Below are 27,334 nucleotides of genomic sequence, written 5' to 3' on the forward strand. Positions count from 1 at the left end.
ATGACCATTGCTGTTACTGAACTAAGGTGGACATTGACGTCGTATTATATGACAAGGTTCGGGAACCAGTTTCGTCAAAAGAGTCATTTACCAATGACAATCACTTTTGACGTCACTATTTGAAATCCACGACGTCATCATTGTACGATATCGATGATCGCGATATATAATTCGCCGTTTGTTTGTTTTTTATTCATGGTGTTTTGACTAATTTGGTGGTTTTAGAGTATGCCTATATTCATTTTTTGATTCCGTATTCACCGACTTTTAGCACAGCCCACTCCTAGGCTTTTATAAATCACCGCTTACGCGGATCACATGACGGCGAGGAGCCTAGATAAACCTCCAACACTTGGGTAGGAATTCTCGTGTCGTCCTCAGCCAGACTCGAACCAACAACCCATTGGTGTTGCAGCTGTGGATTATACCAATGACCACGCCATTTCACCACGCACATATTTGCGTTTGAAAACTGCTGTGAAAATACGGAACATGTGTCTTTATAAGAAGCTACAGTTAGCCATGCTGCAGATTAGATCACCAGTTCTCTACGGCTAGTATGCAAATAACTACGACATTCAATAGCTACCTTGCTGCGATAGCAGATCTCAGTTACCATAAAATAATAAATATATTCATTTATTATAATCGACCCTAATATCCATCGGAAGCTTCTTGTTTCATGGACTTGGAGTGTATTAGCAGGTATAAGGCAATTTTCGGCTTAACGTAAGGCACACTTTTTGATCAATTATTACTAGTGCTGCAAGACAGAAACCTTCGAATAAAGACCACTTTAACATGTCTCTACCTCCTATCTCAGACTCTCGTCATGTTAAAGCCGCTTCAAATCGTTACGGATTAGCTGGAAATTAGTCCACTTGATTAAAATAACTCCATTAAAGGGTGGTGGGATAATTTTTTGAAATTAAGGACGACGAAAATGAAATGAGCTGACAAGCAGGTAAAATACGGGTAAATATATTTCTCCAGTGATAGTAACATGTATTTTTGTCGGACCAATTTAGATTTCATGAAATCAATCCCAGTTATGCAGGGCACACCGATGTCTCTCTGCCTTGATTCGAAGTTTTTACTGATTGCAAAGTCGCCATTCCTAAAATCTCATCCACAGAGACATCAATTGCATTCCTCAGCAACTCAGCGTTCGAATATTTCTCTGCCACTTGACATTGACTGATCCAGGGCGTAAATGATGCCGATTGCAATTGAGAATGGGCTATGCCAATGAATGGTATTTATGAGTTGAAAAAGCATTTAGGGTACTTCACTTAGGCGTTGACACTACACTGTAAAAAATAACCGTGGGTTTTGGGGTGGAATAGGAGTGGATAGGAATTATCCACCGTAACGTAGGGGTGTACCTTTTTGCTCCACCCCGTTTTAGAGTGAAATAGGCGTGGATTGTTGCTCCTACCCCTGCATTACGGTGGATGACATTCTGCCACCCTGGATTAAGCATGGTACGGCGACCCCACCGCTGATCAATTGAGGAAACAAATATGTTTCCGCTGTGATCATTCCAATCACCTGTGGTGTATAGGCTATGTACGCGCGAGATGCTTGCACGGCGTTGATGTCGCGAGATTGAATGCATATGTGCTCAAAGTCTCTGCTGGTGCAAATCAACATATCGAACGGCCGAACTGACAGACATATCATTTATCGAGAGAGAATAGGGGTATTCAGTTTCGTCCGCACCATCGAGGTGCTTTTGACGACGGAGATGCGACACTAGTCATCTAGTCAGCACCCCCGCTTTTTTTCTCCTCCATGCTATCCGTGGATGCCGAGCGTCTAGCAGGATAGCGCCGGATACCAGTTTTCGAGTCTTTGGTCTCACACGGCCGGGGATCGAACCCAACGACCTACCGATCAAGTTGCCGGACGCATAACCATTATACTATCTTGCTCGGTAAAGAGCGGGAGAGCGGGATTGATAGAATATTCATCGGTCAGCCGTGCAAATCAGCACCGTTAAAGAGGAATTGAATGAGTTAGGGGAATATATAATAGTTTGTTCATTTCAAAATTTAGCAGTGAGCTTATATCAGGAAATCGCAACATCGTTTTTGTTTTAAACTCACAAACTTATACAATAAAATTTAGGCGATATACCGATCTACCGTATAAAGTTTGATCTAAAATTCTAAATCGTTGTGCACGGTATCGAGAGTAATATGATTCAAAATTACCGTAATGCAACGCCTCAGTTATTTGCGCGGCGATCCCACGAAATCAGCTGTGTTTCCGCGGGAACCAAATTGAAGCGGCAAACACCTTTCAACCACCGAGTTTTATAAACACAGATGAGCTAATGGTTCGACTTACATCTTACCATCATATTCGATCAACTTCTACTCTGAACTCAATAATGATAGTTATAATATTCATTTAGTGAATGTAGGAAGTGGCACGCACACAAAGCGAAGATACTATAATATCTGATGCTGATTGATCAACCGGGTCGGTTACGCTTTAGTGACTCAGAAATCGAGGATTGAAAGCGAGAAGCGGAAGGGGAAAGATGGCGAATATGTCTTGCAGTTTTACTATGATGCGAATTTCTTATCCTCACTGCACAGGGCAATAGTTGTACGCTTTAGAATATGATTCCTGTTCATCCTGTTAAGGGATGCGTTATGAACGCATTCTATTCTCGCTGACCTATACCGGTTACGATATTTGCTCTATTGTTTCTGACGGTCGGACGCCATATTGGATATTACGTTACGTGAAGAAATTGAAGGTGAGACGATAATGCACTCATAAGTGTATTTTGCATGCTTCTAATTTGCCTTTTCAAATTTGCATGCTTGAGTTAGAGTCATTGAGTCAGATTTGTTCGGTTGAATTATATAGTTGATAACAAGAAGTTACTGCAATTCAATGTCATTTTCTGGTATGAAACCATGCTGGTATATCCAGTATGGAATTGGTGTCGGAAGCACACTTGATTGGTCGTCTGGCAGGCTGAATATCACTATCATGAAAATTCGACTGGTTTACCAAGTCACCGTAAAAGCTATAAATTATATCTGCTCCAGCCATAGCAGTCACCACAGACCTTGGTAATGTAAATATCGTCATTTCTGCATGAGAGTGTGGGCATCGTGCTATTATATTTCATGTGTATGAATGCGAGTGCGCGCGATAAAATTATAAAACATAAATTGAAATTATTTAAGCAATAAATATGTTGGCAGACAGCCAAAAGATAAAACATCTTGATCCGGACATGCTCTAGGTAAGAGTGATGCTTTCAAACTTACCATCATTAGAAAGAATGGTTAGTGCCTGTGGTACAGTTTGAGTTGAAGGGGCACTGCTCTCTAAATATGACGTGGTCTCAAATTAATCAGTACAAAAATTTCATTCGCATCAGCTATTCCGTACAGAAAGCCACTGTAAAGAAATTGTAGCCAAAAGATAATTAAAACTATCTCCATTTCACACTAGCTGCCTAAATAAATGTACTATATTGTATCGAGGTTGCTTTGTTTTTATTGCTTCACCTGTTGCAAAAATGTTTGAGTTTCGGTTCCACACATTCAATCTCCTAATGAAATTTTAATTCCGGTTCAGTGCATATTTCAAAATTTGACTGCTTTGCTTTGTAGAAAGCTGTTTCGACTTATGTACCTGAAGACGAAATGAGCGTGATCAACGCGGAATCGGTTCGAAATATCCTGATTCTCCTACCATGGTTGATAGAATGAAGCGGACATTGATATCCCGAGGAGACAAAATGCTGTAATGTTATGGGTATGTTCTTCTCTTTCTGCTATCTATGTATTTGTTCCAATAAAGCTGTTGATTTTGAGAGAAGTCGTGATCTCTTCAAATATTTGTACCAAGTAGTTAATCTCTATCTATTAATTGCCTCTCATGATATATCGTATTCATTAGTCATGCTGAAATTGCATGACAATCGAAATCAGGCCATGCCTCAATATGTGCACCGTTTTTTATCTAAAGAAATACGTGCATATGAAGCGACACGTCGATGCACTCTTCGATATGCTGTGTCTTGTAATGAGTTAATGCTCATCTGCATGTATCAAGTGATGAACTTTGACTCAATAGGATATTTTGTGATTGTGTTACAGCATCTCCAAATCTAGACCGGATTGTTTCTATACCTACCATTCTGCATGAAAGATAATATGTTGATCAGGTACGTCAAATAATCTTTTTTTTTTTTTTTTGAAAGGTTTACATTTGATTCTGATGGAATATAATTTAGAGAAGTGTTTTGCAACTTTTTTACCTCGCGGAGCGGTAAAACATTGAAACAAATTTGCATGGGAATGAATCACCATTAACATTTTATTGCCGCAACCGCAACCAATGGAATAAGTTTGATGTTGATTACTAAAATAGGTCTCCACTTTCACCTGGCTGCCAAATCAGCATATATGTATTTTGGCTGGAAATTGGGGCTATTCCATTACTTTCGTCGTTTGGCAGGTCTACTTATGGTGAGCGATACGACAACTTTTTGCGTCAATACTATATTCATATTGTGTCTGAAAAAAGCAATGCCTGGTCCATGTCTGATCATACCCTATATTTCATAAGCTGAATACTATATAGCAGTGGTCGGGAACCTATGGCTCTTTACCAAATATTTATTTTTGTATTGAATTGATCAATATTGCAACGAGTTGTTGGCAAATTTTAATCAACGCCAAAATAATTATTCTCGTGGCAGTACAAGTCTTTGAGAGGTAAGGACAATGTCGTGTTCATGTTTGAGGGCTCGGACCCCCTCTTTTCAAAATCATCAAATTTAAGTAACTGTCACACCGGTGGCCAATATCACTCGCGACTAGGGCTGGGCACAATGATTCGAGTACTCGAATCTGAATCGAGTATTAATTTCAATGATTCGAGTCGAGTAGTAAAAGACGATTTTTTCGAGTACTGAAATTATACGCTTCTCACCACTGAAAGTTAATTCATCAACGGTAATTACAGTTTCTAGACTAATTTTCACTGCTGAAGACTTGTAACCTTGCTTGGCGATATTGCAGCATACGAAACATATAGAACAAAGCTACAAAAGTTACTGGACGACGTGGACGTAGCACATTTCCGAAGTCACGATTATCCCACAACATTGTCACCAAGTGGAATGAAATCAGTATGGTCGAAAAATACCAAAGTATCATTTATAAGATGGATAACAGGCATTATATTCTTTGTGGTGGCATAAACGGTAATATTTGAACTTTGACGCATTACATTCTGTTATGACGTCATAATGAGTGATACTCGATTACTCGACTCGAAGCATATTGCGTGATTCAGAATCGAATCACTCAGATACTCGATTTTGCCCAGCCCTACTCGCGACTTCTATGTACCCGACTCGAAATCTTGAATTGCGCGATACGTTAAGTAATGAAAGAGCATAGCAGACACGGCGGCGCCCATTTCAAAACGCAGTTTTCAAATACGCATTGTCTTCCTGATCTACGTCACGAAATGAACTGTTGAGAATGTGACAATTAAAAGTTCGAATTACAAACAACGCCATAGCTATCCACGTTCTTGATCGGTAAGTATAGCTCTGTGTAGTCGCGGCGATAAAATGTATACGTGTAACGCAACTTTATGTTGACGTCGAATACTTTGAGAAGTCAATAAGTATTTAGATTTTCGTAATCAGTGTGACAGTCACATTCGATTAGTATCAGTTGTAAAAAATTCTAAGCTACATATGAATTGCGTTATCAAGGGTGAGGCTTGGCCCGTCTGTTCTATACCTCTCGTTTCGACCTTCCTTTCCGAACAATAAATACCAGATTTTACTGAGAAAATATGGCGCACACGAGGAATCCCATGCAGTGAGCTCGAATTAGTGCTACCATGACGTCTTGAATTTTCAATTGTGACGTAACAGTTGATTGACATGTATAGCTCTTTGTTAGTTGGGATGGAAAAAAATAGGGCCAATATGGCTCTTCGGACAAAAAGGTTCCCGACCACTGCTATATAGGCTGGGCTGGGCTAGTCTAGTCGATATGTATGTTTGCGTTTATATGTTTGACCCTTATTCTTTTTTGTTATATTAACAGACACCCAAGTATGGACCCTGTCATCTGCTTCAATATGGCGAATGAAGAGTGGGCAGTCAGTTTTGAAGCGGAACACATGACACAAATACACAGCATTCATGAGGTATTGGCAGTGATGATATCAATTCATTGAGTATTCAACATGCTATTTTTTACCCAAAATTATAAAATCTCCGACTTTCATGTCAATTAATTTTCATAAGCCGTGATTTGCTCGGTATTGATTAGTCATCAAAATCAGATATGGCACCCATTTGAAACCTCCTTAGCAAACAAAGCACTTGCTCTATAGCAGGGGTGGCCAACCTTTTCAGCCAAATGGCCACATGAAATTGACGAACCGTTGCGCGGGCCACTTGAATGTTGATGTCATTTTTTTCATTGTCCGATAGGAGCAAACCAGATTAGGTAATGGTAATAATAGAACTTATAATCAAAATCAATAACAATTTGCCATGTGCTAGCTATTGACGTAGCCAGGAGCCAGACACGTTTTCGTAGATTTTATTTGTTAGTGTATGACCATAAAGTAGAATATTTCGCAGCGGATTTATTTGACTTGGAATTTTTCTTAGCCCTTTGCGCGATTTATGGTCACTTGATTTCTTGCCCCTAATTTACAGAAACGAGTTCAACTATAGTGACACGCGCAATGGTTTGTTGGATTATTGTGGCCCTCTGGCCGAAAAGGCTGGTCGCCCCTGAACTATAGTAATTGAAAGATTACAGCAATGTCATTAGCTAATAAACTAGCTCCCCGCAGTAACTAACTCCTGACTTCAATATTGTATTTTTTACAGAATCTCAGATGGTCGCTACCGGCCATTTTTCATGAAGAGTATTGCCACTTCCTATTCATTGATCAGGTACGAAGCTCATCAATGTTATTAGCCTATGAATCGATTATCAACTCCACTATGTAAATTATGCACCATTGGTATTTTATTTCCGCAACTAATATAATTCGTTCAATGTTGGCGACTAAGAAAAGATCGCCACTTTCACCTGGCTGCCAAATCTGCATATTTTATTCCGGCTGTACCAAGTTTAATTTTTTTCTAAAATCCGTTGTTGCTCTGATATTTTGACTGACTCTCCATTTATGTGTCACAAATACATTGACCGCAACCAATGTGATCAAAGTTATGTTGTCATCAACTAGTAAACTTTTGCTCCCCGCAGTACCCAATTTTATTATTGTATTTCTAGATTGGATGGTCGCACTTCGCAGTACCGGTACCCGCCGTTTTTCACGAAAAGTATGACCACTTCCTATTGATTGATCGGGTACGAAGTTCATCAATGTTACATTAGCATGTGAATCTATTATCAATTCTCCTATGTAAATTACGCACCATTGGTATTTTTTGCCGCAACTAACATAATTAGCAATGTTGGTGACAAAAAAAGATTGCAACTTTCACCTGGCTGCATAATATGCTTAGTTTATTCCAGCGATTCCCAAACTGTGTGTCGCGGATTTTGAACAAAAAAACATGGTATAATATTGAATATAAGCAAAATGTTCACACAAACCTGAACCTTTCAGGGTTCTTACCATCCCTTTATTCACGTTATTCTATTGATATAAGCTCTGAGAGTTATACTAGTAATGAAGCGAAACTGCCTCGTGATTTTCCGAATTAAAAAAAATACAAATTAGGTTATCAACTACTTTGAGGCTTCGCGAACCCCCTGAAAATGCTTTGCGGACCCCCGGTTGGTAATGATACATCTTACTTCGAAAAGGCAACTTGACTCGTGACTTGACTCGAGTCACTTGAGACGTAATGATACATCTTACTTCAAAAAGGCAACTTGACTTGAATTCTGACTTGACTCGAGTCACTTGAGACATATTCATACATCTTGCTTCGAAAAGGCAACTTGACTTGAATTTTGACTTGACTCGAGTCAAAATGACTCGTCACTCGAAGGTAGTGGCTTGATCCCAACACTGCTGATAGCTAGAAGTATGTGTCTGTGTGATGTGCTGTGTAGATTTGTCCTAATTCTTTTTTGATATAATAACAGACACCCAAACACGGAAATGGATACCCTGTCATTTGTTTTGATACGGCGAATGAAGAGTGGACAGTCGGTTTTGAAGGGCAACGCATGACACAAATACGCAGCTTTCATCAGGCATTGGCGGTGATGATATCAATTCATTGGGTCTTCAACATGACATTTTCACCCAAGATTGAAAGATCTCTCACCTTCATGTCGATTTTTCTCGCTCGCGTGCCTAATTTAAAGGCCAGTTGTGCTGTTCGCACCAAACTTCGCGAGATTAGTGACTAGTTTGCTAATGAGTTTTCTGAAATAATGACGATGTTGGCTAATTTCTTTTAGCATGCGAGGCATTATGAACACTTCAATAAACATCACAAAAACCGATATGGTATATAAAAGTGCAGCAGGAATAGAAGTTTGACAAAGATATGGGTTGGTATTGGAAACCGGAGATTGAGCGTTTGATGAAGATATTCGGGCAGGATATATAGGTTGTTATGCCTTGGTTTGACTTTTGTGAAGCATATACCAAGGTTGATATATCCGGATAGGTAAGGGTTATATCCGGATAGGGGTGGTTACACCAGTATACCCTGTGACGTGGTTAGAGCAGTCTACCCTGTGGCGTGGTTAGACCAATCCACCCGGTGGCGTGGGTGGACCAGTCCACCCTACCCTTCTGATCATGGGGTGGCATTTTGAACCACCTCTAGGGGTGGCCCCAGTTTTTACAGTGTAGAGCTGTGTATGTGCTGGAAACTTTGCGAGCTTCAGGGAAACTAAATGGTAACCCACTGAGCTTATAAAGCACATTAGATATTTTCTGGTCTTTCAATATCACCAGAACCCCCTTCTTGTCATAAAGTAATAAAAAACATTGGTGATTTAACACGATATATGGATACAATTAGTTATTAGATGGTATTCACCGAATGTGGAGGATGACATGAAAAAAGGACGATGACTTTTGATAGGAATAAGATCTGTCACGATGCCAATTAGTCTTATAATCCGCCTGTAAGAGTACTATAGGAATGCTGCAGAGCAAATGATAGAATATCATAAATATCAAATTGTAGCGTGAAGGAATGCACCTTGGACCGATAAAGAATATAGATATTGACTATCACTTGAAAAATATATTTACCCGTATTTTGCGTGCTTATTGTGGTCGTGAATTTCAGTGTGTAAACTACTCTTTTGGAAAATTATCTCACCATCGTTTTAACGTGTCTATTTCAATGAAGTGGACTAATTTACAGCTAATATGTGTCATCAATTTCTTTCATTTACTGGCGATGTAGGCCCTTGTCAAGATCAAAACAAGTCTAAAAGACATCCCTGCCTCTTCAGGCATAAATGGAACACGATTTTTGGTCATGTCGGTGTGACGAAATTGGTCACCGTAAATACTATTATTTCAAAAATGACCGAAATTTCCATTTGACTGGCCTCGGCTTCTACGCAGCGGGAAATCCAGCAAACCTAACCGAACATTCGCCGCATTCATAGACACGCCTAGATCTCCAATTCAATCATGCTCGCTAGCGAGTGAGAGCGTGGCGAGATAGCGTATAGTGGAATAATCCACAACCGCAAGACCAGCTGGTTGCAGTTTCGGGTCCGACCGATGTCGACTCCAGAATTTGTACTAAGGTAATAAAGGTTTATCTCGGCTTCTACGTAGCATCTCATTCGCGTAATCGTTGTCTTATGAAGGTAAATATGGCATAAAAAACATCGGCATGGTGTAAAATGTGAACAATGTAGTCGAGCACCGTGAATATCAAACAATAACGACCACAATTGTTGCGGTACGCTATATTGCGGCGTGAAAATTGCTTTCATGAATCGCATCGATCTGATATCGTCTATGTTCACTGTTCATACTTTCGCAGTTGAAACACATTAACCTAGATTTACCGGCTCGGAGTCGAATGAATCTTCACTAATCTATACTAAAACAGTCAGAGTGGGTTTGTTGATGCAGCCATCCACCAGTAAAACCAGATTCGAAATAGTGAAGTCATGTAATATTGACCTTGATACCGATAGATTTCCTTCATGTGTAATTTCGTAACTAAAGCTATATTTGTCGCCAATACTACGTTGAATACGCGTTTTGTAAGGTATCATAAATGTTACGGGTAATAACCCTGCTCGATCAATTATAATTACAATTATCAACATGGCCAAAGCGTCAAACCCTGTATAAACCAATCCCAACCTATCTTCATTTCGAATTGCGAACCTCCTTGATTACCTTGGCGCTTGATGGGGTCATCATCATTGTAACCGAGGTATTGCACGCGACGTAATATGATTTAATAGGCTCCAGGCTCCGCCCATGTCTGCAGGCCTGTGCTTCAAATCCCGCACTGATCATAAATGTCATAAAAAATAATTCCGGATTCCAGCCATTCACTTATTAAATTGTCAGCTTACTCTAAAAAAACACTGCACACCAAATTTGGTTCAATTCTAACAAGCATAGGACTCCGCAGATCAAATTAGAATTTTTAATTTATTAGGTAAAATTTAAAAAAAAATCAAATTTTTCTGCCAACCCCATGAAATTGTTGAGCTGTTTTCAAAGACGATGCAAAACAAATTTGACTCAATTCCGACCAGTAGAAGCGGAGTTATGTGAGTTTTTAGATTATAATCCTCGGATTATCCTGGATCGGTGGATCATCCGAGAAGTTCACGTTTTTCATAGGCGGGCTATCCGAGGTTCCGTCTCGGTCGTTCACACCACTGGGCCATACGAGGTACCGCTGCGTTCGTCTTCGGGCCCGGCGTAGACCGATACCCGATACGATCGTATCGGACTTTCAGCCGACTCGGGATCGGCCTTCAAAAAACAGCGCATAGCGCTTTTTTCACAGTTTTTTTAATCACCGATTTCTCACCAACCGAATATCGTAGCCGGATAAATTTGGTACCGGCAGACGCGTAATTCGATTACGATTCCAACGATGCCCGGGAAATGGGGCTGGGACGCGTAGAAAAAAGTTTTCTTCTAAAAACCCGTGATGGTACGCCAATACGGGTTACGCAATTGGTTTTTCAATCGGTCGGTATGAGAACAGAGATCGAAATACCGATCGACAACCGCTGGTCTTAGGGGTTCGACAGAGTTATTCCCGTTTTCCTCTCGTCGAACTGAACGCGATGATATCCGATTCAACGGCTTGGGACCCGGGGTTGGCCCGGTATTGGCGTTTGAAAGGTCGGTTTTTGTCTCCCAAAGGCTACCGAATTCGCAGAATATACAGATCGATCAGTAGCTTAGGAATAGCCTACTTTTATCACAAAAAATTCAACATGCCGCCTTTCTTACAGAGATCGGCACAATTCACAATGTTGAATTAGGTCGATGACTTTAGTATTGTATACGTACGCGCGACCAATTGCGTGCCATCAACTGGTAAGGTCTCATGTCCGCTGTCACCGAGTGATTGAAAGATTAGTTTCAGCGTATTAGCAGGTTATTGTAAATGGACGTTACTTTGGACGATGGACTAGCAGATGATGTTGAATGATGCAGAAGATGTATTAGCACCTCATGGCCCTAAAGTTTCATGACAAGTATATTAGCATGAATCCTTTAAACACGAATCTTATACGAAAAGTTTAAGATGCAAACATGCGTGAATGAGTTACTTCCCAATCAGTGTTTTCATCGAACGATTCGTTCTGCGTATTGAAGAGTATTCCACATAGCTGCTGAATTCTGCGTACAATAGCGTATAAATTTGGATCGCCACGCCGACTCCATTTCCATGACAAAAAGTGAGTATTGAATATAGAACGCATTTCTCTTCTGTTTTGTTATATTTCACGCGAACGGGTAAATACTGGACAGGACAGTCGCCAAACGGATACTGCGGCCTATGATCTTTCCCTCACTAATTCAATTCATGTTGTAATAGATTTTCACTTCGTAACGCGCTTTCTGATACATTCTTAAACGTCCATGTGAGTAGCAACGGATTCAGAATCCTCCTTGATAACGTGTTCACATAACTCAATTAGTAAAATGTTGACTGCCCGCTCAATATATCTGAGAATATTTTGATCGCGTAACGTTAACTTTATATTGTTTCACGATTAATTTCAAATAATTCAACTAGATACTGATAAATATTGATATTGATAAATCGTATTTAAACGCTGTGTGAGGGAGCATATAGTTACGATAACATCTGCATTTTCGTTTTATTGATTCTTTTTAAAATCCAGTGTGTGGCCTATGCCTGATCGATACGATTGTCTCGGTCGTGAGACGGACGCAATTGTTCACTAACACGCCTCCTTTGATCTAAGATATCTGGCGTTGTACCGGTCATAGACGGTTAGAGTCTTTTTGTAATCATAAGTTTTATCAATACGCGTACATCAAGCTATATATCATATACGCGAGCAGCGTATAACCTGTTCAAATGCTGGTTGAATACTGAAAAACGAATTTTGCGCGTGTCGGCAAGACCTGACATGCAAAGTCTTCCCTGAACACGGTTCACCTAATCGGAGATATAATGCGTTATAATGGTCTTATGATGTTGCAGTACTGTGCTGTGGATGGCTTCTATCGACACACATGTACCCAGCCATTTATAAGCTATTTTATGATGATAAAACCTGTTCAAAGTGTAGGTTCTATACGGCAAAACATTACGCGGCTAACGATGTCGGCAGGCTTGATTGAATTTTCACAAATGCCCTTCCGACATGGCAACATATTTGCTTTTATGAGACTTTTAGGCACTTGCAAATTGTACAAGATAGCTGCAATTCAAAAGAATTCATTACTATCAATCTATTGGACACTGGCGTAGCAAAAAATTGCCAACGTGACTAGTGAGGCCGTACAAATGAGCCCGCAGACTTTGCCGTAATTTAGCTGACTGGTGTATATAATAACGCGCCATAAACAGCGATATCATAAGTTCTGGATGTCATACACTATAGCTGTTCCCGCCAATGATATATGCCGATCATGACGCCAATAAATCGCACGTGGTGATGTGTATTGCCTTTCATATTGATATGAAAGAAACATCACTTATACTGCGTAGAAACGACGCCCGCGTGTCACCTATGTGAGACAATATACCCTGTATTATGATTGTCTTTCGAATTGGCAGATTTGCTAGATGTCTAATGCCATGGATAACAATACTTTATTCGTTATCATTAGTTATCATTGATCACAAAAACAATAGCTTAGTGACTGTGAAGTGGCTGCCGCGTTGTGTAATCGACACGCGGTGTGAGTCATCTTACGCAAACCGCAACACGCACGCTCAAATCGCATGTACGTCTGAGTTCATTACTTGATAACTGCATAAGGTAAACACACGTCACTCAGGACTCTTTCGATAGATGATATAGCTGAGAATTCGGTCAAGCGATCACTATAACATGATAAGGATTAGAAAGGGCGTCACGGCCAAATGAATACCAGTTTTCTCTTTTCTCAGATGAGAACACTCGGTATAATTATAGATAACTAACCTACGGATAGATAGCCAACAGCCGTCGTCACGCTTGCTTGCTCGGAGGAAAATACTGCTCAACAATCTGAACTCAACGTAATTGCCAATCCCATAGCTGACGACCCGAGCGCTCAAATTTAACACAGTTGATCTTATTAGAAAGCTACTGTCGCACTGATTCCGAAAATATACATTAAACTTTCATCAAGGCAAAAGAACCAGCCCGAAATAGCGTTCAAAGTCTGAAAATCGGCATTGTTCCAGACAATTGCATGTACGCACCACAATGACCATAACAATAACCCTTGCGTGTCCTCGATTGTTCAGAACAATGCCAATTTTCAGACTTTGAGGTGTATTTCGAGGCGGTTCCATTGCCCCGATCGGATTTGAATGTATATTTTCGGAATCAGCGCGACAGTAGCGTTCAAATAAGATCAACTTTATTCAATTTGAGCGCTCGGGTCGTCAGCTATGGGATTGGCAATTACGTTGAGTTCAGATTGCTGAGCAGTATTTTCCTCCGAGCAAGCAAGCGTGACGACGGCTGTTGGCTATCTATCCGTAGGTTAGTTATCTATAGTATAATTAAACTATGATTTCCCACCGCAGTCGCCGTCAAATTAGCTCGGTTGGTTGAGCATTGAAACGTAGAATCTGGCGATACGTTAGTCGTTGGATCAAGTCTCTGGGATCGGATTTTATGATCATTTTTGTGAATCCACTTAAATTTTTGCATATAGGCCCGCCGTTCAGTAGCTCAATCTTTATGAAGCAACCTATCATGCTGCATTTTTGTTTTGAAATTTACTGAAGTTGTGTATCATCTCCAAACGCGTGTGTACTGTGCATGTAGTTACCAATCGCTGCATTATTTTTCAGCCACTACAAACAATCGAGACGTCAAGCAAGATAGCTGGGAACTCACTCCAATGAATTTGCCGTCGAGCTGTTCAATGCGTGACCGATAAGTGCATGCGGACTGCGGAGGCTTCATATAATCAGACGCAAATGTGAATATCACTCCCTAGTCTGCCATAATGAGCAACGATGATGACGTTATACGCTCTGATCTCTTCAACATCAGTCAGTCAATATATGTAATGTTGCCTTGCCTTGACTTGAACTGACGGGGGTCGTAATTGATACCCGAATCTGACTGCTTCTTACCGTGTTTTATTATAGGGAAACTAAAATATCTGTACTCGTGGAAATTATTAGTTAGTGCAACGTATACAATGTAGAATTGTGGGCTGTAAGCCTATACTGAGCGTTGTAACCGACGCATTGTGCGAATTCGATCCTCTGGTATTTAAAGCTGATACCATAATATGTTTGATAAGTGTTTGATTGGACGCTCTCCTGCCTCAGCATTGTGACGTTATGAAATGACAAAACAATTCAACTAATTTACTACTTGCACTTGGCTGCTTTCCAATCCTATGTTGCCACATTTCAGCCTGATCATAATTATTTGTTTATGTTAGCTTTTGCAGAGTCATTTTATCCGTGTATGTGATGACGAATAAACCAGCTCGATTTTTCTATCAACACTCCTGCATGGTATGAGCGGATGACATGAGCTACGTAGTTGAATTTAATGTTAAACGTATATGCTTGATTGATGTCAGGCGTTTTCGACTCAGATATGTGTTTCTGGTGACGATGATAGGGTGATTACAATAATTTATGGAATTGCAGCAAACTTACGAAGGTATGGAAAGCTGTTTGGGGTCACATAGTCCGTTGGACCTTGCGTATAATTCGAAAATTACGAGATATATTTTTATTTATTATGTTAGTTGGTGCTGTTCTCCTCTCTCTAGCAACGAAATTGTTGTGGATGTGGAGAGGGGATGATTACACCCGCGGCCATATTAGGTCACATTTTATATTCATCTGCTTTGACTACTGCGTTCTGAGCAATATATTATTCTTGTATAGGTAAAAGCCATCAATCCAGGGACTGTTACATAGCATCTCGCCTCACATTGATACAATTAAGAATCCTATATCTATTCGGTGATCGCCACTTTGACCGAATGTAGCACTTTTGACCTATGCAGTCTCCATTTAGATGCGACCACGTGGACCTGGTAAAATGTTTGTATAATTAATGATTGATTAGGTCAATAATATTGATAATTGCGTTTATATTGCTATAAATTTTGTATCCTCTCAGTCCGACTTCCTGTGCGGTATGTAATCAAACGATATTGAACTCGCCTATACGCAGGCTACTAAACTAAAAGAAGCGCACGATTCAAAATTGGTATTTTTTCACTGTTCAATAATAATTCGGGATGGGATGTCAGTTGCCCTGTGGGGTCCAGATTGCCACGACATGAATATTCGGTGGCAGCACTTTAGGCACCCGTACAAATACATTTTCATATCGAAGTTTACGGTCAACATAAGGGCAATCCCTTTCGACTAATGTGTTCTCGCTGACGATCTTTTTGGCACACTTCTATGAGACCCATGCTCGCCCAAACTTCATATCTTCTTACATCTTGGCGTGGTAATGGCCAACGCTTAGATGCCTACTTTCATAAATGATGCGTATTTTTTGTGGAGGAAGGGTGCCTAATAATCAAAACATTTATCTACATGAAATCGCGTATAGTGCGAGCAGAATTAAAAAGATGCAAAAATTTTCAAATAAATAGCGTATATTAATTGTTCATTCACGAAATCATATTTGGCACCCTTAATAAATACCGCGCTTCGTAGTTTCATCATTCTCCTCTTTGTTTAATATGTCGCAATGCATCTTTTGTACCGCGCACTGTACATTGTCTGGCTTGAGCGGAAACAATAATTTGAGCTAAATTAGAAATAAAAGTCGGGTGTCCGCGGAGGCTCGAGACGGTCCAAAGGGGGTCCGCAAGGACATAAAAGGTTGAGAATAACTGACGTAAGGTATATTCCTTATGCTCGCAACTGACAGAGCATCTTCAAGCGGCCTTGACACAAGCAAATCAACGACCTATCAGCTCAATATATTGGGTGCGAGAAATACTACAGAATATTTATCATGCTATAACCCAGGGGTTCTCAACTTTCCTTGCATAACGGGCCGCATCTTAACAGCAAAAACCGCTGCGGGCCGCAGAACATCATTACCGTATATTTGTGGACTACTATTATATTTACGCTGATATAGCCTATTTACCAGTCGTATAGGTGCATTTAGTATATTTGTATGCATTCTGCAGCATTAATGGACAGCATTCGTAAGCTTTCAGTTGCTGTTTCTAGTGAGATTATGTCATCTTCCGACGGAACAAGTAAATCCTTTCATGAAGCGTGCATTGCATTCGTTCCCAAGTCGGTATGTGCAGATTGTGCATGTGCACCTTCAAACCCTTGCACCAAAGAACTGAACTCTCTGTTTCAATGCGTGAGCGAGCAAGTATAAAATTACATTAACTTTTTCGTTACAGAGGCCATTGTCACTTTGAGCTCTCAGTGATATGAGAAGGAGTCTCATGTTCGGGGTAATTTCTGAGCAAACCAATCAACCCTTCGTTTTTCCTTCCATGGCTGATGCCCTGCACCAATAGTTACAGAAGTCAACTTTGTCAAGTTGATGGTGTTTGCTAGTCCCCTCTCCCCACGTTTACCCGGCCAGCATTACGTCTACAAATATGTCCACTCCGATATAATACTCCAATACAATTAGCGTTGCAATGTCCGTGGATTTTGTCCAATGCTAGGTTAAAGTAGTCTACGCGCAACGTGTTTCAAAACATGCGGCAAAAGATCAACTGACATTGCTGTTGCTCTTCTTGTTACGGTTGAATCAGACAACTGCAGCTTCGAAATTTGTTAGGTGAAGTTGTCCTTGCTGCTAAATTCTGGAAACAGCGGAGATTGGCACAGTATAGTAACGTTTTGTTGAAAACACACCCTTTCTAGCAGATTTCGTGGGTTTAGCGTTTTGAACCATGCGCCTTTAACGTGGTCGGCAATCTCAACAATGCCTCAAAATATCGATTGCTGGGCCTGAGACCTATCTAGCAACGCTTTTTTCTAAGATCAGGTAATATGCATAACTACAGATGGAACTGTCCGAAGACCTATTCAAAACAATAAGAATCTAAACTCGACCATATATTAAGAAAGCAGAACACATTGAAGAATGAGAATAAATCAAACGAAACAGAGACGGTGCGATAAGATAGCTTAAGTAGCTAAATTAATATGTAACAATACTGTGCCGGTAGTAATTGCAATCATATTGAAAGATCTCGCGGGCCGCAGAATAAGCGTCTGCGGGCCGCATGCGGCCCGCGGGCCGCGGGTTGAGAACCCCTGCTATAACCAATACATATATTTGATGGAGCTGTATTAAGGTAAAGCAGTAATTCTTTTTCACAATGTGTATCACGAGTGTTAAACAACATGTAACAATGATGTAGTGCCTTTTCGCCTTTGCTAAGAGCTAATAAGGGCCCAAATATTAGGAGTCGACATTAAAATCGTACTACCCGCGGTGTCTACCGAAATCGCAACTAGAACTTATGTTGAGTCATCACAATGGTGGTCAGCATTTTTTGTGTCGTCATTTTTTAACACAGTGTATAAATGCCTAAAATCCCTATATATACCGGAATGGTTCGAAGTGAGTGAATCCTAAACAAAAACTATCATGTATGCAAAGCGGTGTCATTTTATACACGCGAAAAGTGGGAGAAAATCCCCCCTATTGGTTGTCGACTTAATGCCACTTTTCAAAATACGGGCTTTATACAGGGGTCAAAATGTCGCCATTGTAACTCTAAATTCCTGCTACTTCATGGCTTGATTTCTTTTGTAAGGGGCAAATGAGGGACTAATGAGCGTGGTCCCAAACGGATTTGCTTAACAGACGATAACAACTGAGGGAAAAATGTCGTCAAGAATTAGGGGGACACAAAATTGTCTCCCTATTTTTTTCGTCCCCCAACTGCTACAAAAATAAGTACGATTGTCTCCCAAAGTAGCCTAATAGGTAAATATATATAATATATATGTATATTGTATATATAACTTCTCAGAGTCCAGTGTTACATGTTATCTTAATCCACGAAATAATTGTGGACTCCCTTTGAGCTCGGGCTCCCCGATTGGGGGTTGAGGGTGCGGCAGTTACAGTCCTCACTCCAATAAGTAGTTTCGTGAAGTGGATTCGGTCAAGGCGTTGCATACTTTATGTAGTTAATCGAGGATGACTGCTTTCGAAATCACGAGATTCGTCTTGGCGGTCATAGCGAAATGAATGATGATACTACAAATGGGTGCAATTTTCGAAGATTTATTCAATTACCGAGATACAGATCCGGTGGTTATGACAATTTCACTCGTAAAATTCATGCAAACCTATCCAAAAGCTATACTTTTTCTATTCGACTTGAAAGTATATAGATTTGCCTTAAAACCTGTAGAAGACAGTCTAAACATAACAACTTGAGTATCCAAAAAGTAGAAGTGCCTTGTTACTGACCACCTGTCACAGTGATCACATGTGCACTTCGATGTCGCTATTAATCACACTCACGGTGACAAGGGAATTGTTCTAGTAGATCACATAAAATTGCGAATGTTAGTTATGTGGATGATTGATTTGAAGGGTTTCGAGTTGAAGTGATGAACATTATTGGCAGCAGCCATTTTCCCCAGAAAGACGCCGTATTCGAACTGCAGCTAAAAGATTTCATGAGTGGTCCTATTGTACTTCATCAATCGCTGTACTATCAAGGTCACGCGTCATTGCTTCTTTACCCTTTTGCGAGCCTGCTTATCATACGTAAACCACCGTGATTCGTAAGACGCACTTCCTATATAATATCGGCTATCTGTATAATTTCGTCGAGAACGTGCAACAATGAAATAAGGGGTGCCAGAAACTTTGCAAAGGGTTAAGAAGCGATGACACTCGCGACCGCGATAAAACAGAGATCGATGACGCGCAGTATGACCACTCATGGAAATATTTTAGATCTATTTCGAACACGTTGACATTTTGAGGAAAATGACTGCTACCAAAAGTATTTTCATACTCCCAACTATTGTGTGAGACCACATATTTAGGGTCCAGTCCCCCTTTACTTCGGAGTGCATGCGGAATTCCGAAAATTTGCTTCAGTATTGGCTAACAGTACTGCACCTCGAATATAAAAGAAAATATCATTAGGACAAGTTTCAATCTTAGTTTCAAAAGAGCTCCAGATGTGGAAATGGGGAGCTTTTCGGAATCAGGCTTCAGTACGGTCGTAACAGATTCCGGTCCATTCACACAGTGCGCTCTCACCTCTCACCTCTAAAAAGCAGCCTGTCAGTCTTAAATATAGGCTTTCCGTAGCGTTTTCCGTCAAATCATTCACGATAGCGGTAATTATATTACCTGATAGTCTTGTGATGTGCTTTAATGGGTGATGGCAGCGGCGCAAATGGAAACGCGGTCGGATGCAATTATCCAACTTTTCTACTCTAATTGATTGTCGGTATAACAGGCACAGTGTTGAATTTAGATTAGAGGTCAGCAGCGCAGAAAACGTTTTTGAGTATGGAAAACTTGCTTTTAGAGCTCGAATCTTACCTCGGCCCACTTTATAATAAATATCACAATAATTACAGTGCCATACTACATTCAATAACATCGTGCATTATTCTGCAACGGAATGGTTCAAATGGATTCTGAGACAATATATTGTTGCTATGGTGTAGGAAAATACTATTAAACAGGTGTGATGTCTCCAATGTGAACTCGTACTCATTTTATATGCCTATAAACGTCATCGCTATTATAATTGACTAGAACACCGATTGAAAATATAATGCGTAGCCTACTTTATACTTTATACCTTTTTATATATCTAATATTTTATATCTATGTAAGATAACATTACATTTTAGCTTCCTCTGGCTGCAATTCAACCCGCTGAAGACGGATAGTAAAGCAAATATCACCGGGATGATGCAAAACTACTACAAGATAATGACAACCAGAGAACCATTGGAGCGACTGGTTTCGGCGTACAGGGATAAACTGGAATCGAACAAGAATAATACCTACTACGTTACAGTATCTAAACGCATTCACAAAACCATGAGTATGTCCAGCTCAAAATCATAGAGTTGCGTCTACTAAATACATTACACCAATTCATCACGTTAGAGTGGAGTCGCGAATTTTTGGTGACTCGACTTGAAATATTTCTTAAATATAAAAATGACTCGACTAGACTCGAGTCAATTTATGTATTGACTCGACTTGTACTCGAGTCATTGCGTATGACTCGGACCAAGTCATATGACTCGAGATTGGGTCTACTGAGACCGGCATTTCATTGTAATTTCGAAGAATTTAAGTTATCACACTTTTATTATTTCGTCTATCAGTACTGGTACTAGAAAATGCTATCAGGAACTGTTGAAAGTGAGGGAAAATGCGATGCATTCGATATCACCGAGAGGAGTGGTAAAAAATGGGTTTCACATGACATTTACTAGGAACTGAACGGTCAGCACAATGACTTGGACTAGGACTCGAGTCAAAACACTATGACTCGGACTCGACACTCTACTCCATGACTTGGACTCGGACTTGACTCGGTGGTGAATTGAAAATAACTGGATTTGACTCGAGTCAAAACTATAAAAGTGAGATTGACTTGTGACTCGAAACCTTGTGATTCGGTTACAACCCTGGTAAACATTGGAATCAATGGCCTTCTCACACTGCGTCAGGGTTATGGAGATATTTGTTTCATTTGCACCAACTGGCATTAGTGTGAAAGCTAAATTTTGTATGATGACGTGCCACCGACTTGATTTGCACCCAATTCTCTCGTGAAAGTCGCAAAACAAAAACCTTTGTCGATAACCAGAGGTGTTCAGTGGTCAGTAACGAAGTAGCCTACTGCTACTTTTTTCAAAGCTTTCAAGTAGGTTTTGTCTAGTAAGTTGGTGGTTGTGATTTTGAATATTTTTTTCGGCAACTACGGACTTTTTCCATGTTGGATTTTGTGACAGTCGACAGTTTTAAGATAACTTTGTATCATTTTTATGTGTGAGATTCCCGTGAAAAACGCGTCAAATAGCCATCAGAGTAACTGCTGGATACAGTTTCGAAGATTGTACCTATTCGCGGCATTAAAAGTGCGGAATGGTTACGCTCGCGTTTTGTTTCCAGATCGAAAATCCAAGACGCCTGCGCTCGCCACATTTGAGGAATTTATCGACTATATCCTTTCGCGAAGACACCCGTCACTGCTCGACCCACATTGGAAGCCCTACTCTGCCCTTTGCGACCCCTGCAACATCGATTACGATTATATCGCGCGAATGGAGACCGTGTATGATGACGCGACATACATCACTTCAAAAATCGGTGTGGCTCGCGATAGGATATACAATCGTAAGTGTTCTATTAACATATAGGCATTATGTTATGCTTTCAGTGGCGGCTCGTCCTATAGGGCAACTGGGGCATTGCCCCACCTAAAATTCTGTTCAATAACAATTCTTTACCATTTATAGACGCACACCTATCTATATAAACCGAAATCACAGCGAAAATCGTATACTTCTTGTCCTTTCGCTGGTAAATGCCCATATATAGCGAAGTCTATGCGAAAATCGAATTCTCTTCTGTGTTTTCGCTTTGCGAATGCCTAGCCGGGGCTTGCCCCGGTAGCGCTCATAACAAGCTTTCACTGTCTATTCTCTCAAAACCGCGCACAATAAAGAAACGGTGATTTACTCTCTCCTATTCATAAAATTACCGAGCAACCGGGGCACGATAGCTCTGTGCCCTTAAGGTGTGATGTAACAATCGTATCTATAGCTGAACTCTGTTACCGTCATATGCGTTTAGTCGACCTTTGTTGGTATAGGTCGATTTTGATGGGGTTTCACACCATGAAAACTCTTGAAACTTGTTATGTCATGTCGTGATGGTGGTATTTAACACTGCCCCAAGTTTCAGGGTTTCTACTTAAAGTTTAGGGTAGTAATTCCGTTTCCGAAGTTGAGTGTGTGCTGATCCGTCATGTATCGCAAACAGATTTTACTCAAAAGCCGGTATTGGTATCCATTGGTTTTGACGGTGTTCAATACTGAGATCGGTTATGACATTTGGCACGGTAAGTCTTAATGTTAGTATCGAACGCTGTACCAAGTTTTAAGTTTGTCACTGAACTGTGTTAGTGGTAATTTCGTTTCCTAATTCGAGTGAGAGCTGACTCGTCATTTATCGCTAACAGATTATACGCAAAGCCGGTATTGGTCTCTATTGATTTTAACGATGCTCCTTACCTAGATCCGTCATAAGCTTTTGCACGGTATGTCTTGATTTTAGTATCGAACGCTGTGCCAAGTCTCAAGGTTGACACTCAATGATTAGGGCAGTAATTTCGTTATCAAGGTCGAGTATGGTAAAGATGTGCTCCGATCTGACACTTCAGCCTACAACACATTGCGGATTTCACGCAAAAGCCGGTGTATCTGCGGTAACGTTAAGTGAGATGATGATATCATTCTCAGTTTGCATTCAAATATTTACTTTGATCGTATATTCTCCAATGTCAATTTCACCGTGAAATTGTGGCCTTCAAGCCATTTGCGTACAACCCCTCGTCACTTGATCAGCCTATTCCTCAGTATATTTTACGCAAAATTCGGTGTTGGTCTGTTCGCATTAATTTTGACAGTGTACCATACCGAAAAGGGCCATGAGGCCACTTCTCGATAATGTCATGTAACAGTGTACCAAGTTTAAGGTTTTCATCCACGTATTTATTCGGTAATATATTTTTCAAAGACAGTAATAAAAACGTATGTGTCGTGTTACAGTCTCCAGTTTCAAGGCCAAAATCTCTTATGCTGTAACGAGACCAAATTTCCGAGGCTGCTATTCTTAGTCCTTTACAATGATGTTTTGGATTCAATAGGACAGGCCCAATCTATGAGATAACAATTGCGTATCTGTCCGAATTCGTTGACCTTTCCAATTAGGCTTACGCTATCTCTCGAGTTATAGTCATTTCCATTTCTGCAGATAATTAGTCAGGTCTAATGCGAACATGAACCGTGTTGAATCTTTGTTCCGTACGCCGTTTACGCAGTTACCACACTTCAAGTCACAGCTCACCAGCGGACCTCTCGTGGCACATACGTTAAAATCACTGTTGCCGGGAAATTCATGTTACCGTACCATCATTAAATTACTTGTTTACGTTGGAAAACGCCATTGTGACGTCATCTTGATAAAAAGTCGCTTGCAGCCCTTGCCCCACCACCCGATATTGTCACGAGCCGCCACTGTATGCTTTGGTAATAGAATTTATTTCATATTGCTCATCGAATCTAAAACCATAAGGTAGGCTTACCATATTATGGAAACACTTTTTCAGAAATTTGCAACTTGCAAAACCGGAGTGAAATTCTCAAAAACCGGTTAATTCTCTCCACATTGACAAGTGGATGACTAAAAAAAAAAAAAGGTCATCTTTTAGCTCAGAGCTACTTTCACCGTTTTTCACTACGAAATATCCGCCGGAGCGTCACTTCTGTGTTAATTTGCGGCATATCACTCGCATTTTGCTCTAAATCTGACCTAAATTTCAAAAAAGAGGACGAAATCTCAAAAAAGAGGACAAAAGGGCGTCCTCCGAGGACACTTTCAAAAAAGTCAAAAAAGAGGACAAATCCTCTTAAAAGAGGACGTATGGTAAGCCTACATAAGGTGAATGGGTAACTAATCGGTACAGGTGATGGTCAAAGTAGTCGGGGATGACGAGGAAGTCTACGAGTAGCAGGAATGCCATGAATTTTTCTTCGACAACAATTGAAATAGGGACTGTTGTTGCCGGAAATTTGTGCAAGTATCGAGATTATAATTTGTCATCTTGTTGCATGGACTACCTCGTCCAGTTGTTACGACGACTTCGCTCCAATATGTGATGCAAATGCGCCACATCACTGCTTTTTACGTTGCGGATTGTAAATGGTAAATGGTTCGCCTTCAAAGGCTATAGAACTCCGCACGCATAACCCCTTGAATGGTGCAAGTAATCGAGACGTACCAACTTGGCTATTCAGCATATGTTACATAACAGTGGGTATATGAAAGCTCTCTTATGGAGAATCGATCAGGTCTTCCCTTGAGTCTGTGGTGAAAATATTCTTCATCGTATATAACTTCTACTTTTTTTAAAGGTACGGGTATGGAGCATTTGCAGCAAAAAAGAATAAAACTTTATCACGAATACTTTGGGAACCTGTCTCTTTCCAAGCGTACCGCCATTTTCAATTACTACAAAACCCAGTATGACATGTTCGGATATCAATATCCCACTTTTATAAACATGTCCGCAGTTCGGTGACGACACGCATATGTTCCTGCATCGTAGTTATTATTATAGGCCAATTTCTTATCTTTGATGGACGATTCATAGGTTATTCAGCAATGCCAACGAAGCCTTGATTTACCCAGCACACTGAAATAACGGTTCAATGATTTTATATCCTGAATTCGGTAGGAGGAAGGAAACCGCCACTGTAAGTCGCCAGCTGTCAGTTTGGGGCTCATACTAGGACAAACAATCCATAATTCATATCAGTACTCGCGACAGCCAGACGCTTCTTCACCTATACATCGCATTTCGTAGAAATATTCGCTTGTTGATGACATAATATATATATATTCATTGCATATGATTGTAATACCAAAGTTGTTGCGATTCAATTTAAAATAAAACTGTATCCGGGGAAATGATAATTTTGTCAACAATCACAGACATCGGTTTAGATTTGTTTATGCAAATATACGGATGAATCTCCATTACCGCAGCCGGGAGTGGTGATCAATACTCAGACGTGGTCAGTAACTTCTTGGAAGCATCGTGTCGTTTTTCACGACTTAACTGTAGGGCTACTTTGCCTACTCAAATTCAATATAATTGTTGACACTTTTATTTAGTCACAATTCGTCAAATGTAAGTATTATATTCTTCCAATGAGAGAGAGTGGGATTCCGCGTCGCTATTCTAGGCTCCTCTTCCCCCGCGTCGCTGTTTTTACTAGGGATGGTGTGAACGTGAGGTTCACGTTCGCGTTCTGTGTGTGAACCTCAAAAATTCAGAGGTTCAGGTTCACAAACGAACCTTGGTAGGTTCTGCACTGTGAACCTTTTTTATATATTACAATTTTCACTTCATTATATCATATTTGGTTGAAGTTAATTGCATATCAACTGGGGGCCACTCGTTGCATGGCGCTGGCAGCATAAAAATGATAAACACTAAACGAACATACACCTTGACAATCTCAAAACTTTACTTGCTTTGTTACAAAAGTGTGCTCGAAATATCCAGCTTTTCGTTTGTGAATATTTAGTGACTCTTTGCTGTGAGCTTGACCCAAAATCACACAACATCAAGAGTGAAATACACTACGTGTAGGACTGTAGGTAGTCAGCGACTGATGTTTATTCAACAAATATCATAAAAACGAAATCCATGCGATTGGGGTGCTGGCTACTGCTGTGTAACTAGTTGATGGGGTAATATCGGTAGCAAGTATAGAAACCCGTTTTACGCTCTGCTCGATATCAACGTAGCGATACTCAGACGCCGAATACATTGTCCGGTCTGGCCTGGACCGTTAAGGCGTAAGCTTATAATATTCTCCTGCAAGTCCTCGTCGAAATTGTTGGCAAAGGGATAAAAGATATTGATTTCATGGGATTATTATACCATTTGATTGCCCCAGTTGATACATTTGGCGACGTTTAAAACGTCAGTATGTACTTCAGCCTTGTGGCATTATGTGGCCCGAGTCGTCGCAGGTGTCGTGTACATTAATATAGGCTGTCACTTCAATGAAACGTAGGGTTGGAAGTACCAATATGACGTCACGTGACGTCATGAGGTTCACGTTCGCGTTCACACAGAACCTTTCAAGAAGGTTCGCGTTCACACGAACCAGAACCTTTCAGAGGTTCACACCATCCCTAGTTTTTACGGCGACAAAAAAGCCCAGAAAAAAGACCCGGTGAAAGATGGCACTCACACAGAATGGAAAGAGCCGCGGAATAGAGACTAACATCGAAAAAGGAACTGTGACATCGGGTCCTAGGACGAGATGGATGCCAGTTTAAGAGACCGCAACCGCCACTGGTCGTTTGGCATCCTCCGATTTGTTCGATTACATCGCATTGTGTCTTGTCAGGTGTCTTGTTCAGATATAAATATGAGCTGACGAATAATATTATTGACTCATCGGGACGAACCGGAAAAAAGGGGGACGAAAGGAAGTAGTTTATCTTTGTCCTTGATGTTTTTGCGGCATATACACCGACTCATGATACACATACACACGATCTGCGCATTTGCATACCATGAGTGCATGATGTGCATATGCCGCTGAACAAGGAAGTGCAGATATAGCCTTTACGGTTTCCTAAGTCATGCACCACTCCTCCATGCTATCCCAGTAATGCATGAGCGCCAAGCAGGGAAGCCGTGGATACCAGTGTTACTAATCAAGTCTAGGGTCTGACCCGGCCGGGAATCGAACCCACGACCTATCGATCAAGAAGCCGGACGCTTAACCATTACGCTATCTTGTCGGTTCGGATCGGATCCGAATCCCGTAAAAATATGATCCGTACACATGCACATCTAACTTGGAATAGCTCAAAAGCACTGTGCAGTGTGCATTCAC

General features: G+C 40.6%; 2 protein-coding genes and 1 long non-coding RNA gene across 6 annotated transcripts in view; all 3 read left to right on the forward strand.

Moving 5' to 3' along the window:
- LOC145442216 (carbohydrate sulfotransferase 8-like) overlaps positions 1–25,388 on the forward strand; it is a 33,227-nt gene extending 7,839 nt beyond the window's left edge. For all 3 annotated transcript variants that reach the window (XM_080320123.1, XM_080320122.1, XM_080320121.1), the window contains exons 5-7: positions 20,522–20,718; positions 21,801–22,025; positions 24,827–25,388. In XM_080320123.1, the coding sequence (XP_080176249.1) occupies positions 20,522–20,718; positions 21,801–22,025; positions 24,827–24,993 (589 nt within the window). In that variant the 3' untranslated portion in view covers positions 24,994–25,388. The remainder of the gene's footprint in view (positions 1–20,521; positions 20,719–21,800; positions 22,026–24,826) is intronic.
- LOC145442225 (uncharacterized) lies at positions 2,211–8,504 on the forward strand. 2 transcript variants are annotated; one of them, XM_080320134.1, is made up of 7 exons: positions 2,211–2,770; positions 3,642–3,786; positions 4,131–4,198; positions 6,105–6,207; positions 6,905–6,970; positions 7,314–7,391; positions 8,139–8,504. In XM_080320134.1, exons 3-7 carry the CDS (start codon positions 4,176–4,178, stop codon positions 8,406–8,408), a joined length of 540 nt encoding a protein of 179 aa, XP_080176260.1. In that variant the 5' UTR covers positions 2,211–2,770; positions 3,642–3,786; positions 4,131–4,175; the 3' UTR covers positions 8,409–8,504. The 2 variants fall into 2 exon arrangements, with proteins under 2 accessions (XP_080176260.1, XP_080176261.1); XM_080320135.1 differs by lacking the exon at positions 7,314–7,391.
- On the forward strand, positions 9,746–15,174 carry LOC145442233 (uncharacterized). Its single transcript, XR_013915986.1, has 2 exons — positions 9,746–11,915; positions 14,504–15,174. It is a non-coding gene; the product is annotated as an uncharacterized LOC145442233 (long non-coding RNA).
- Positions 25,389–27,334: the final 1,946 nt, after the last annotated feature.

The sequence above is a fragment of the Botryllus schlosseri genome, chromosome 7, assembly GCF_051294905.1.
Source record: "Botryllus schlosseri isolate E-star chromosome 7, Bs_hap1, whole genome shotgun sequence".
In the NCBI taxonomy this organism is placed as follows: Eukaryota; Metazoa; Chordata; class Ascidiacea; order Stolidobranchia; family Styelidae; genus Botryllus; species Botryllus schlosseri.

Coding starts and splice junctions, on each gene's coding strand:
- LOC145442225 (XM_080320134.1), top strand. CDS start 4,176: ATGAAAGATAATATGTTGATCAG. Junction 6,208..6,904: donor AAATACACAGCATTCATGAG/GTATTGGCAGTG, acceptor TATTTTTTACAG/AATCTCAGATGGTCGCTACC. Junction 7,392..8,138: donor ACTTCCTATTGATTGATCGG/GTACGAAGTTCA, acceptor ATATAATAACAG/ACACCCAAACACGGAAATGG.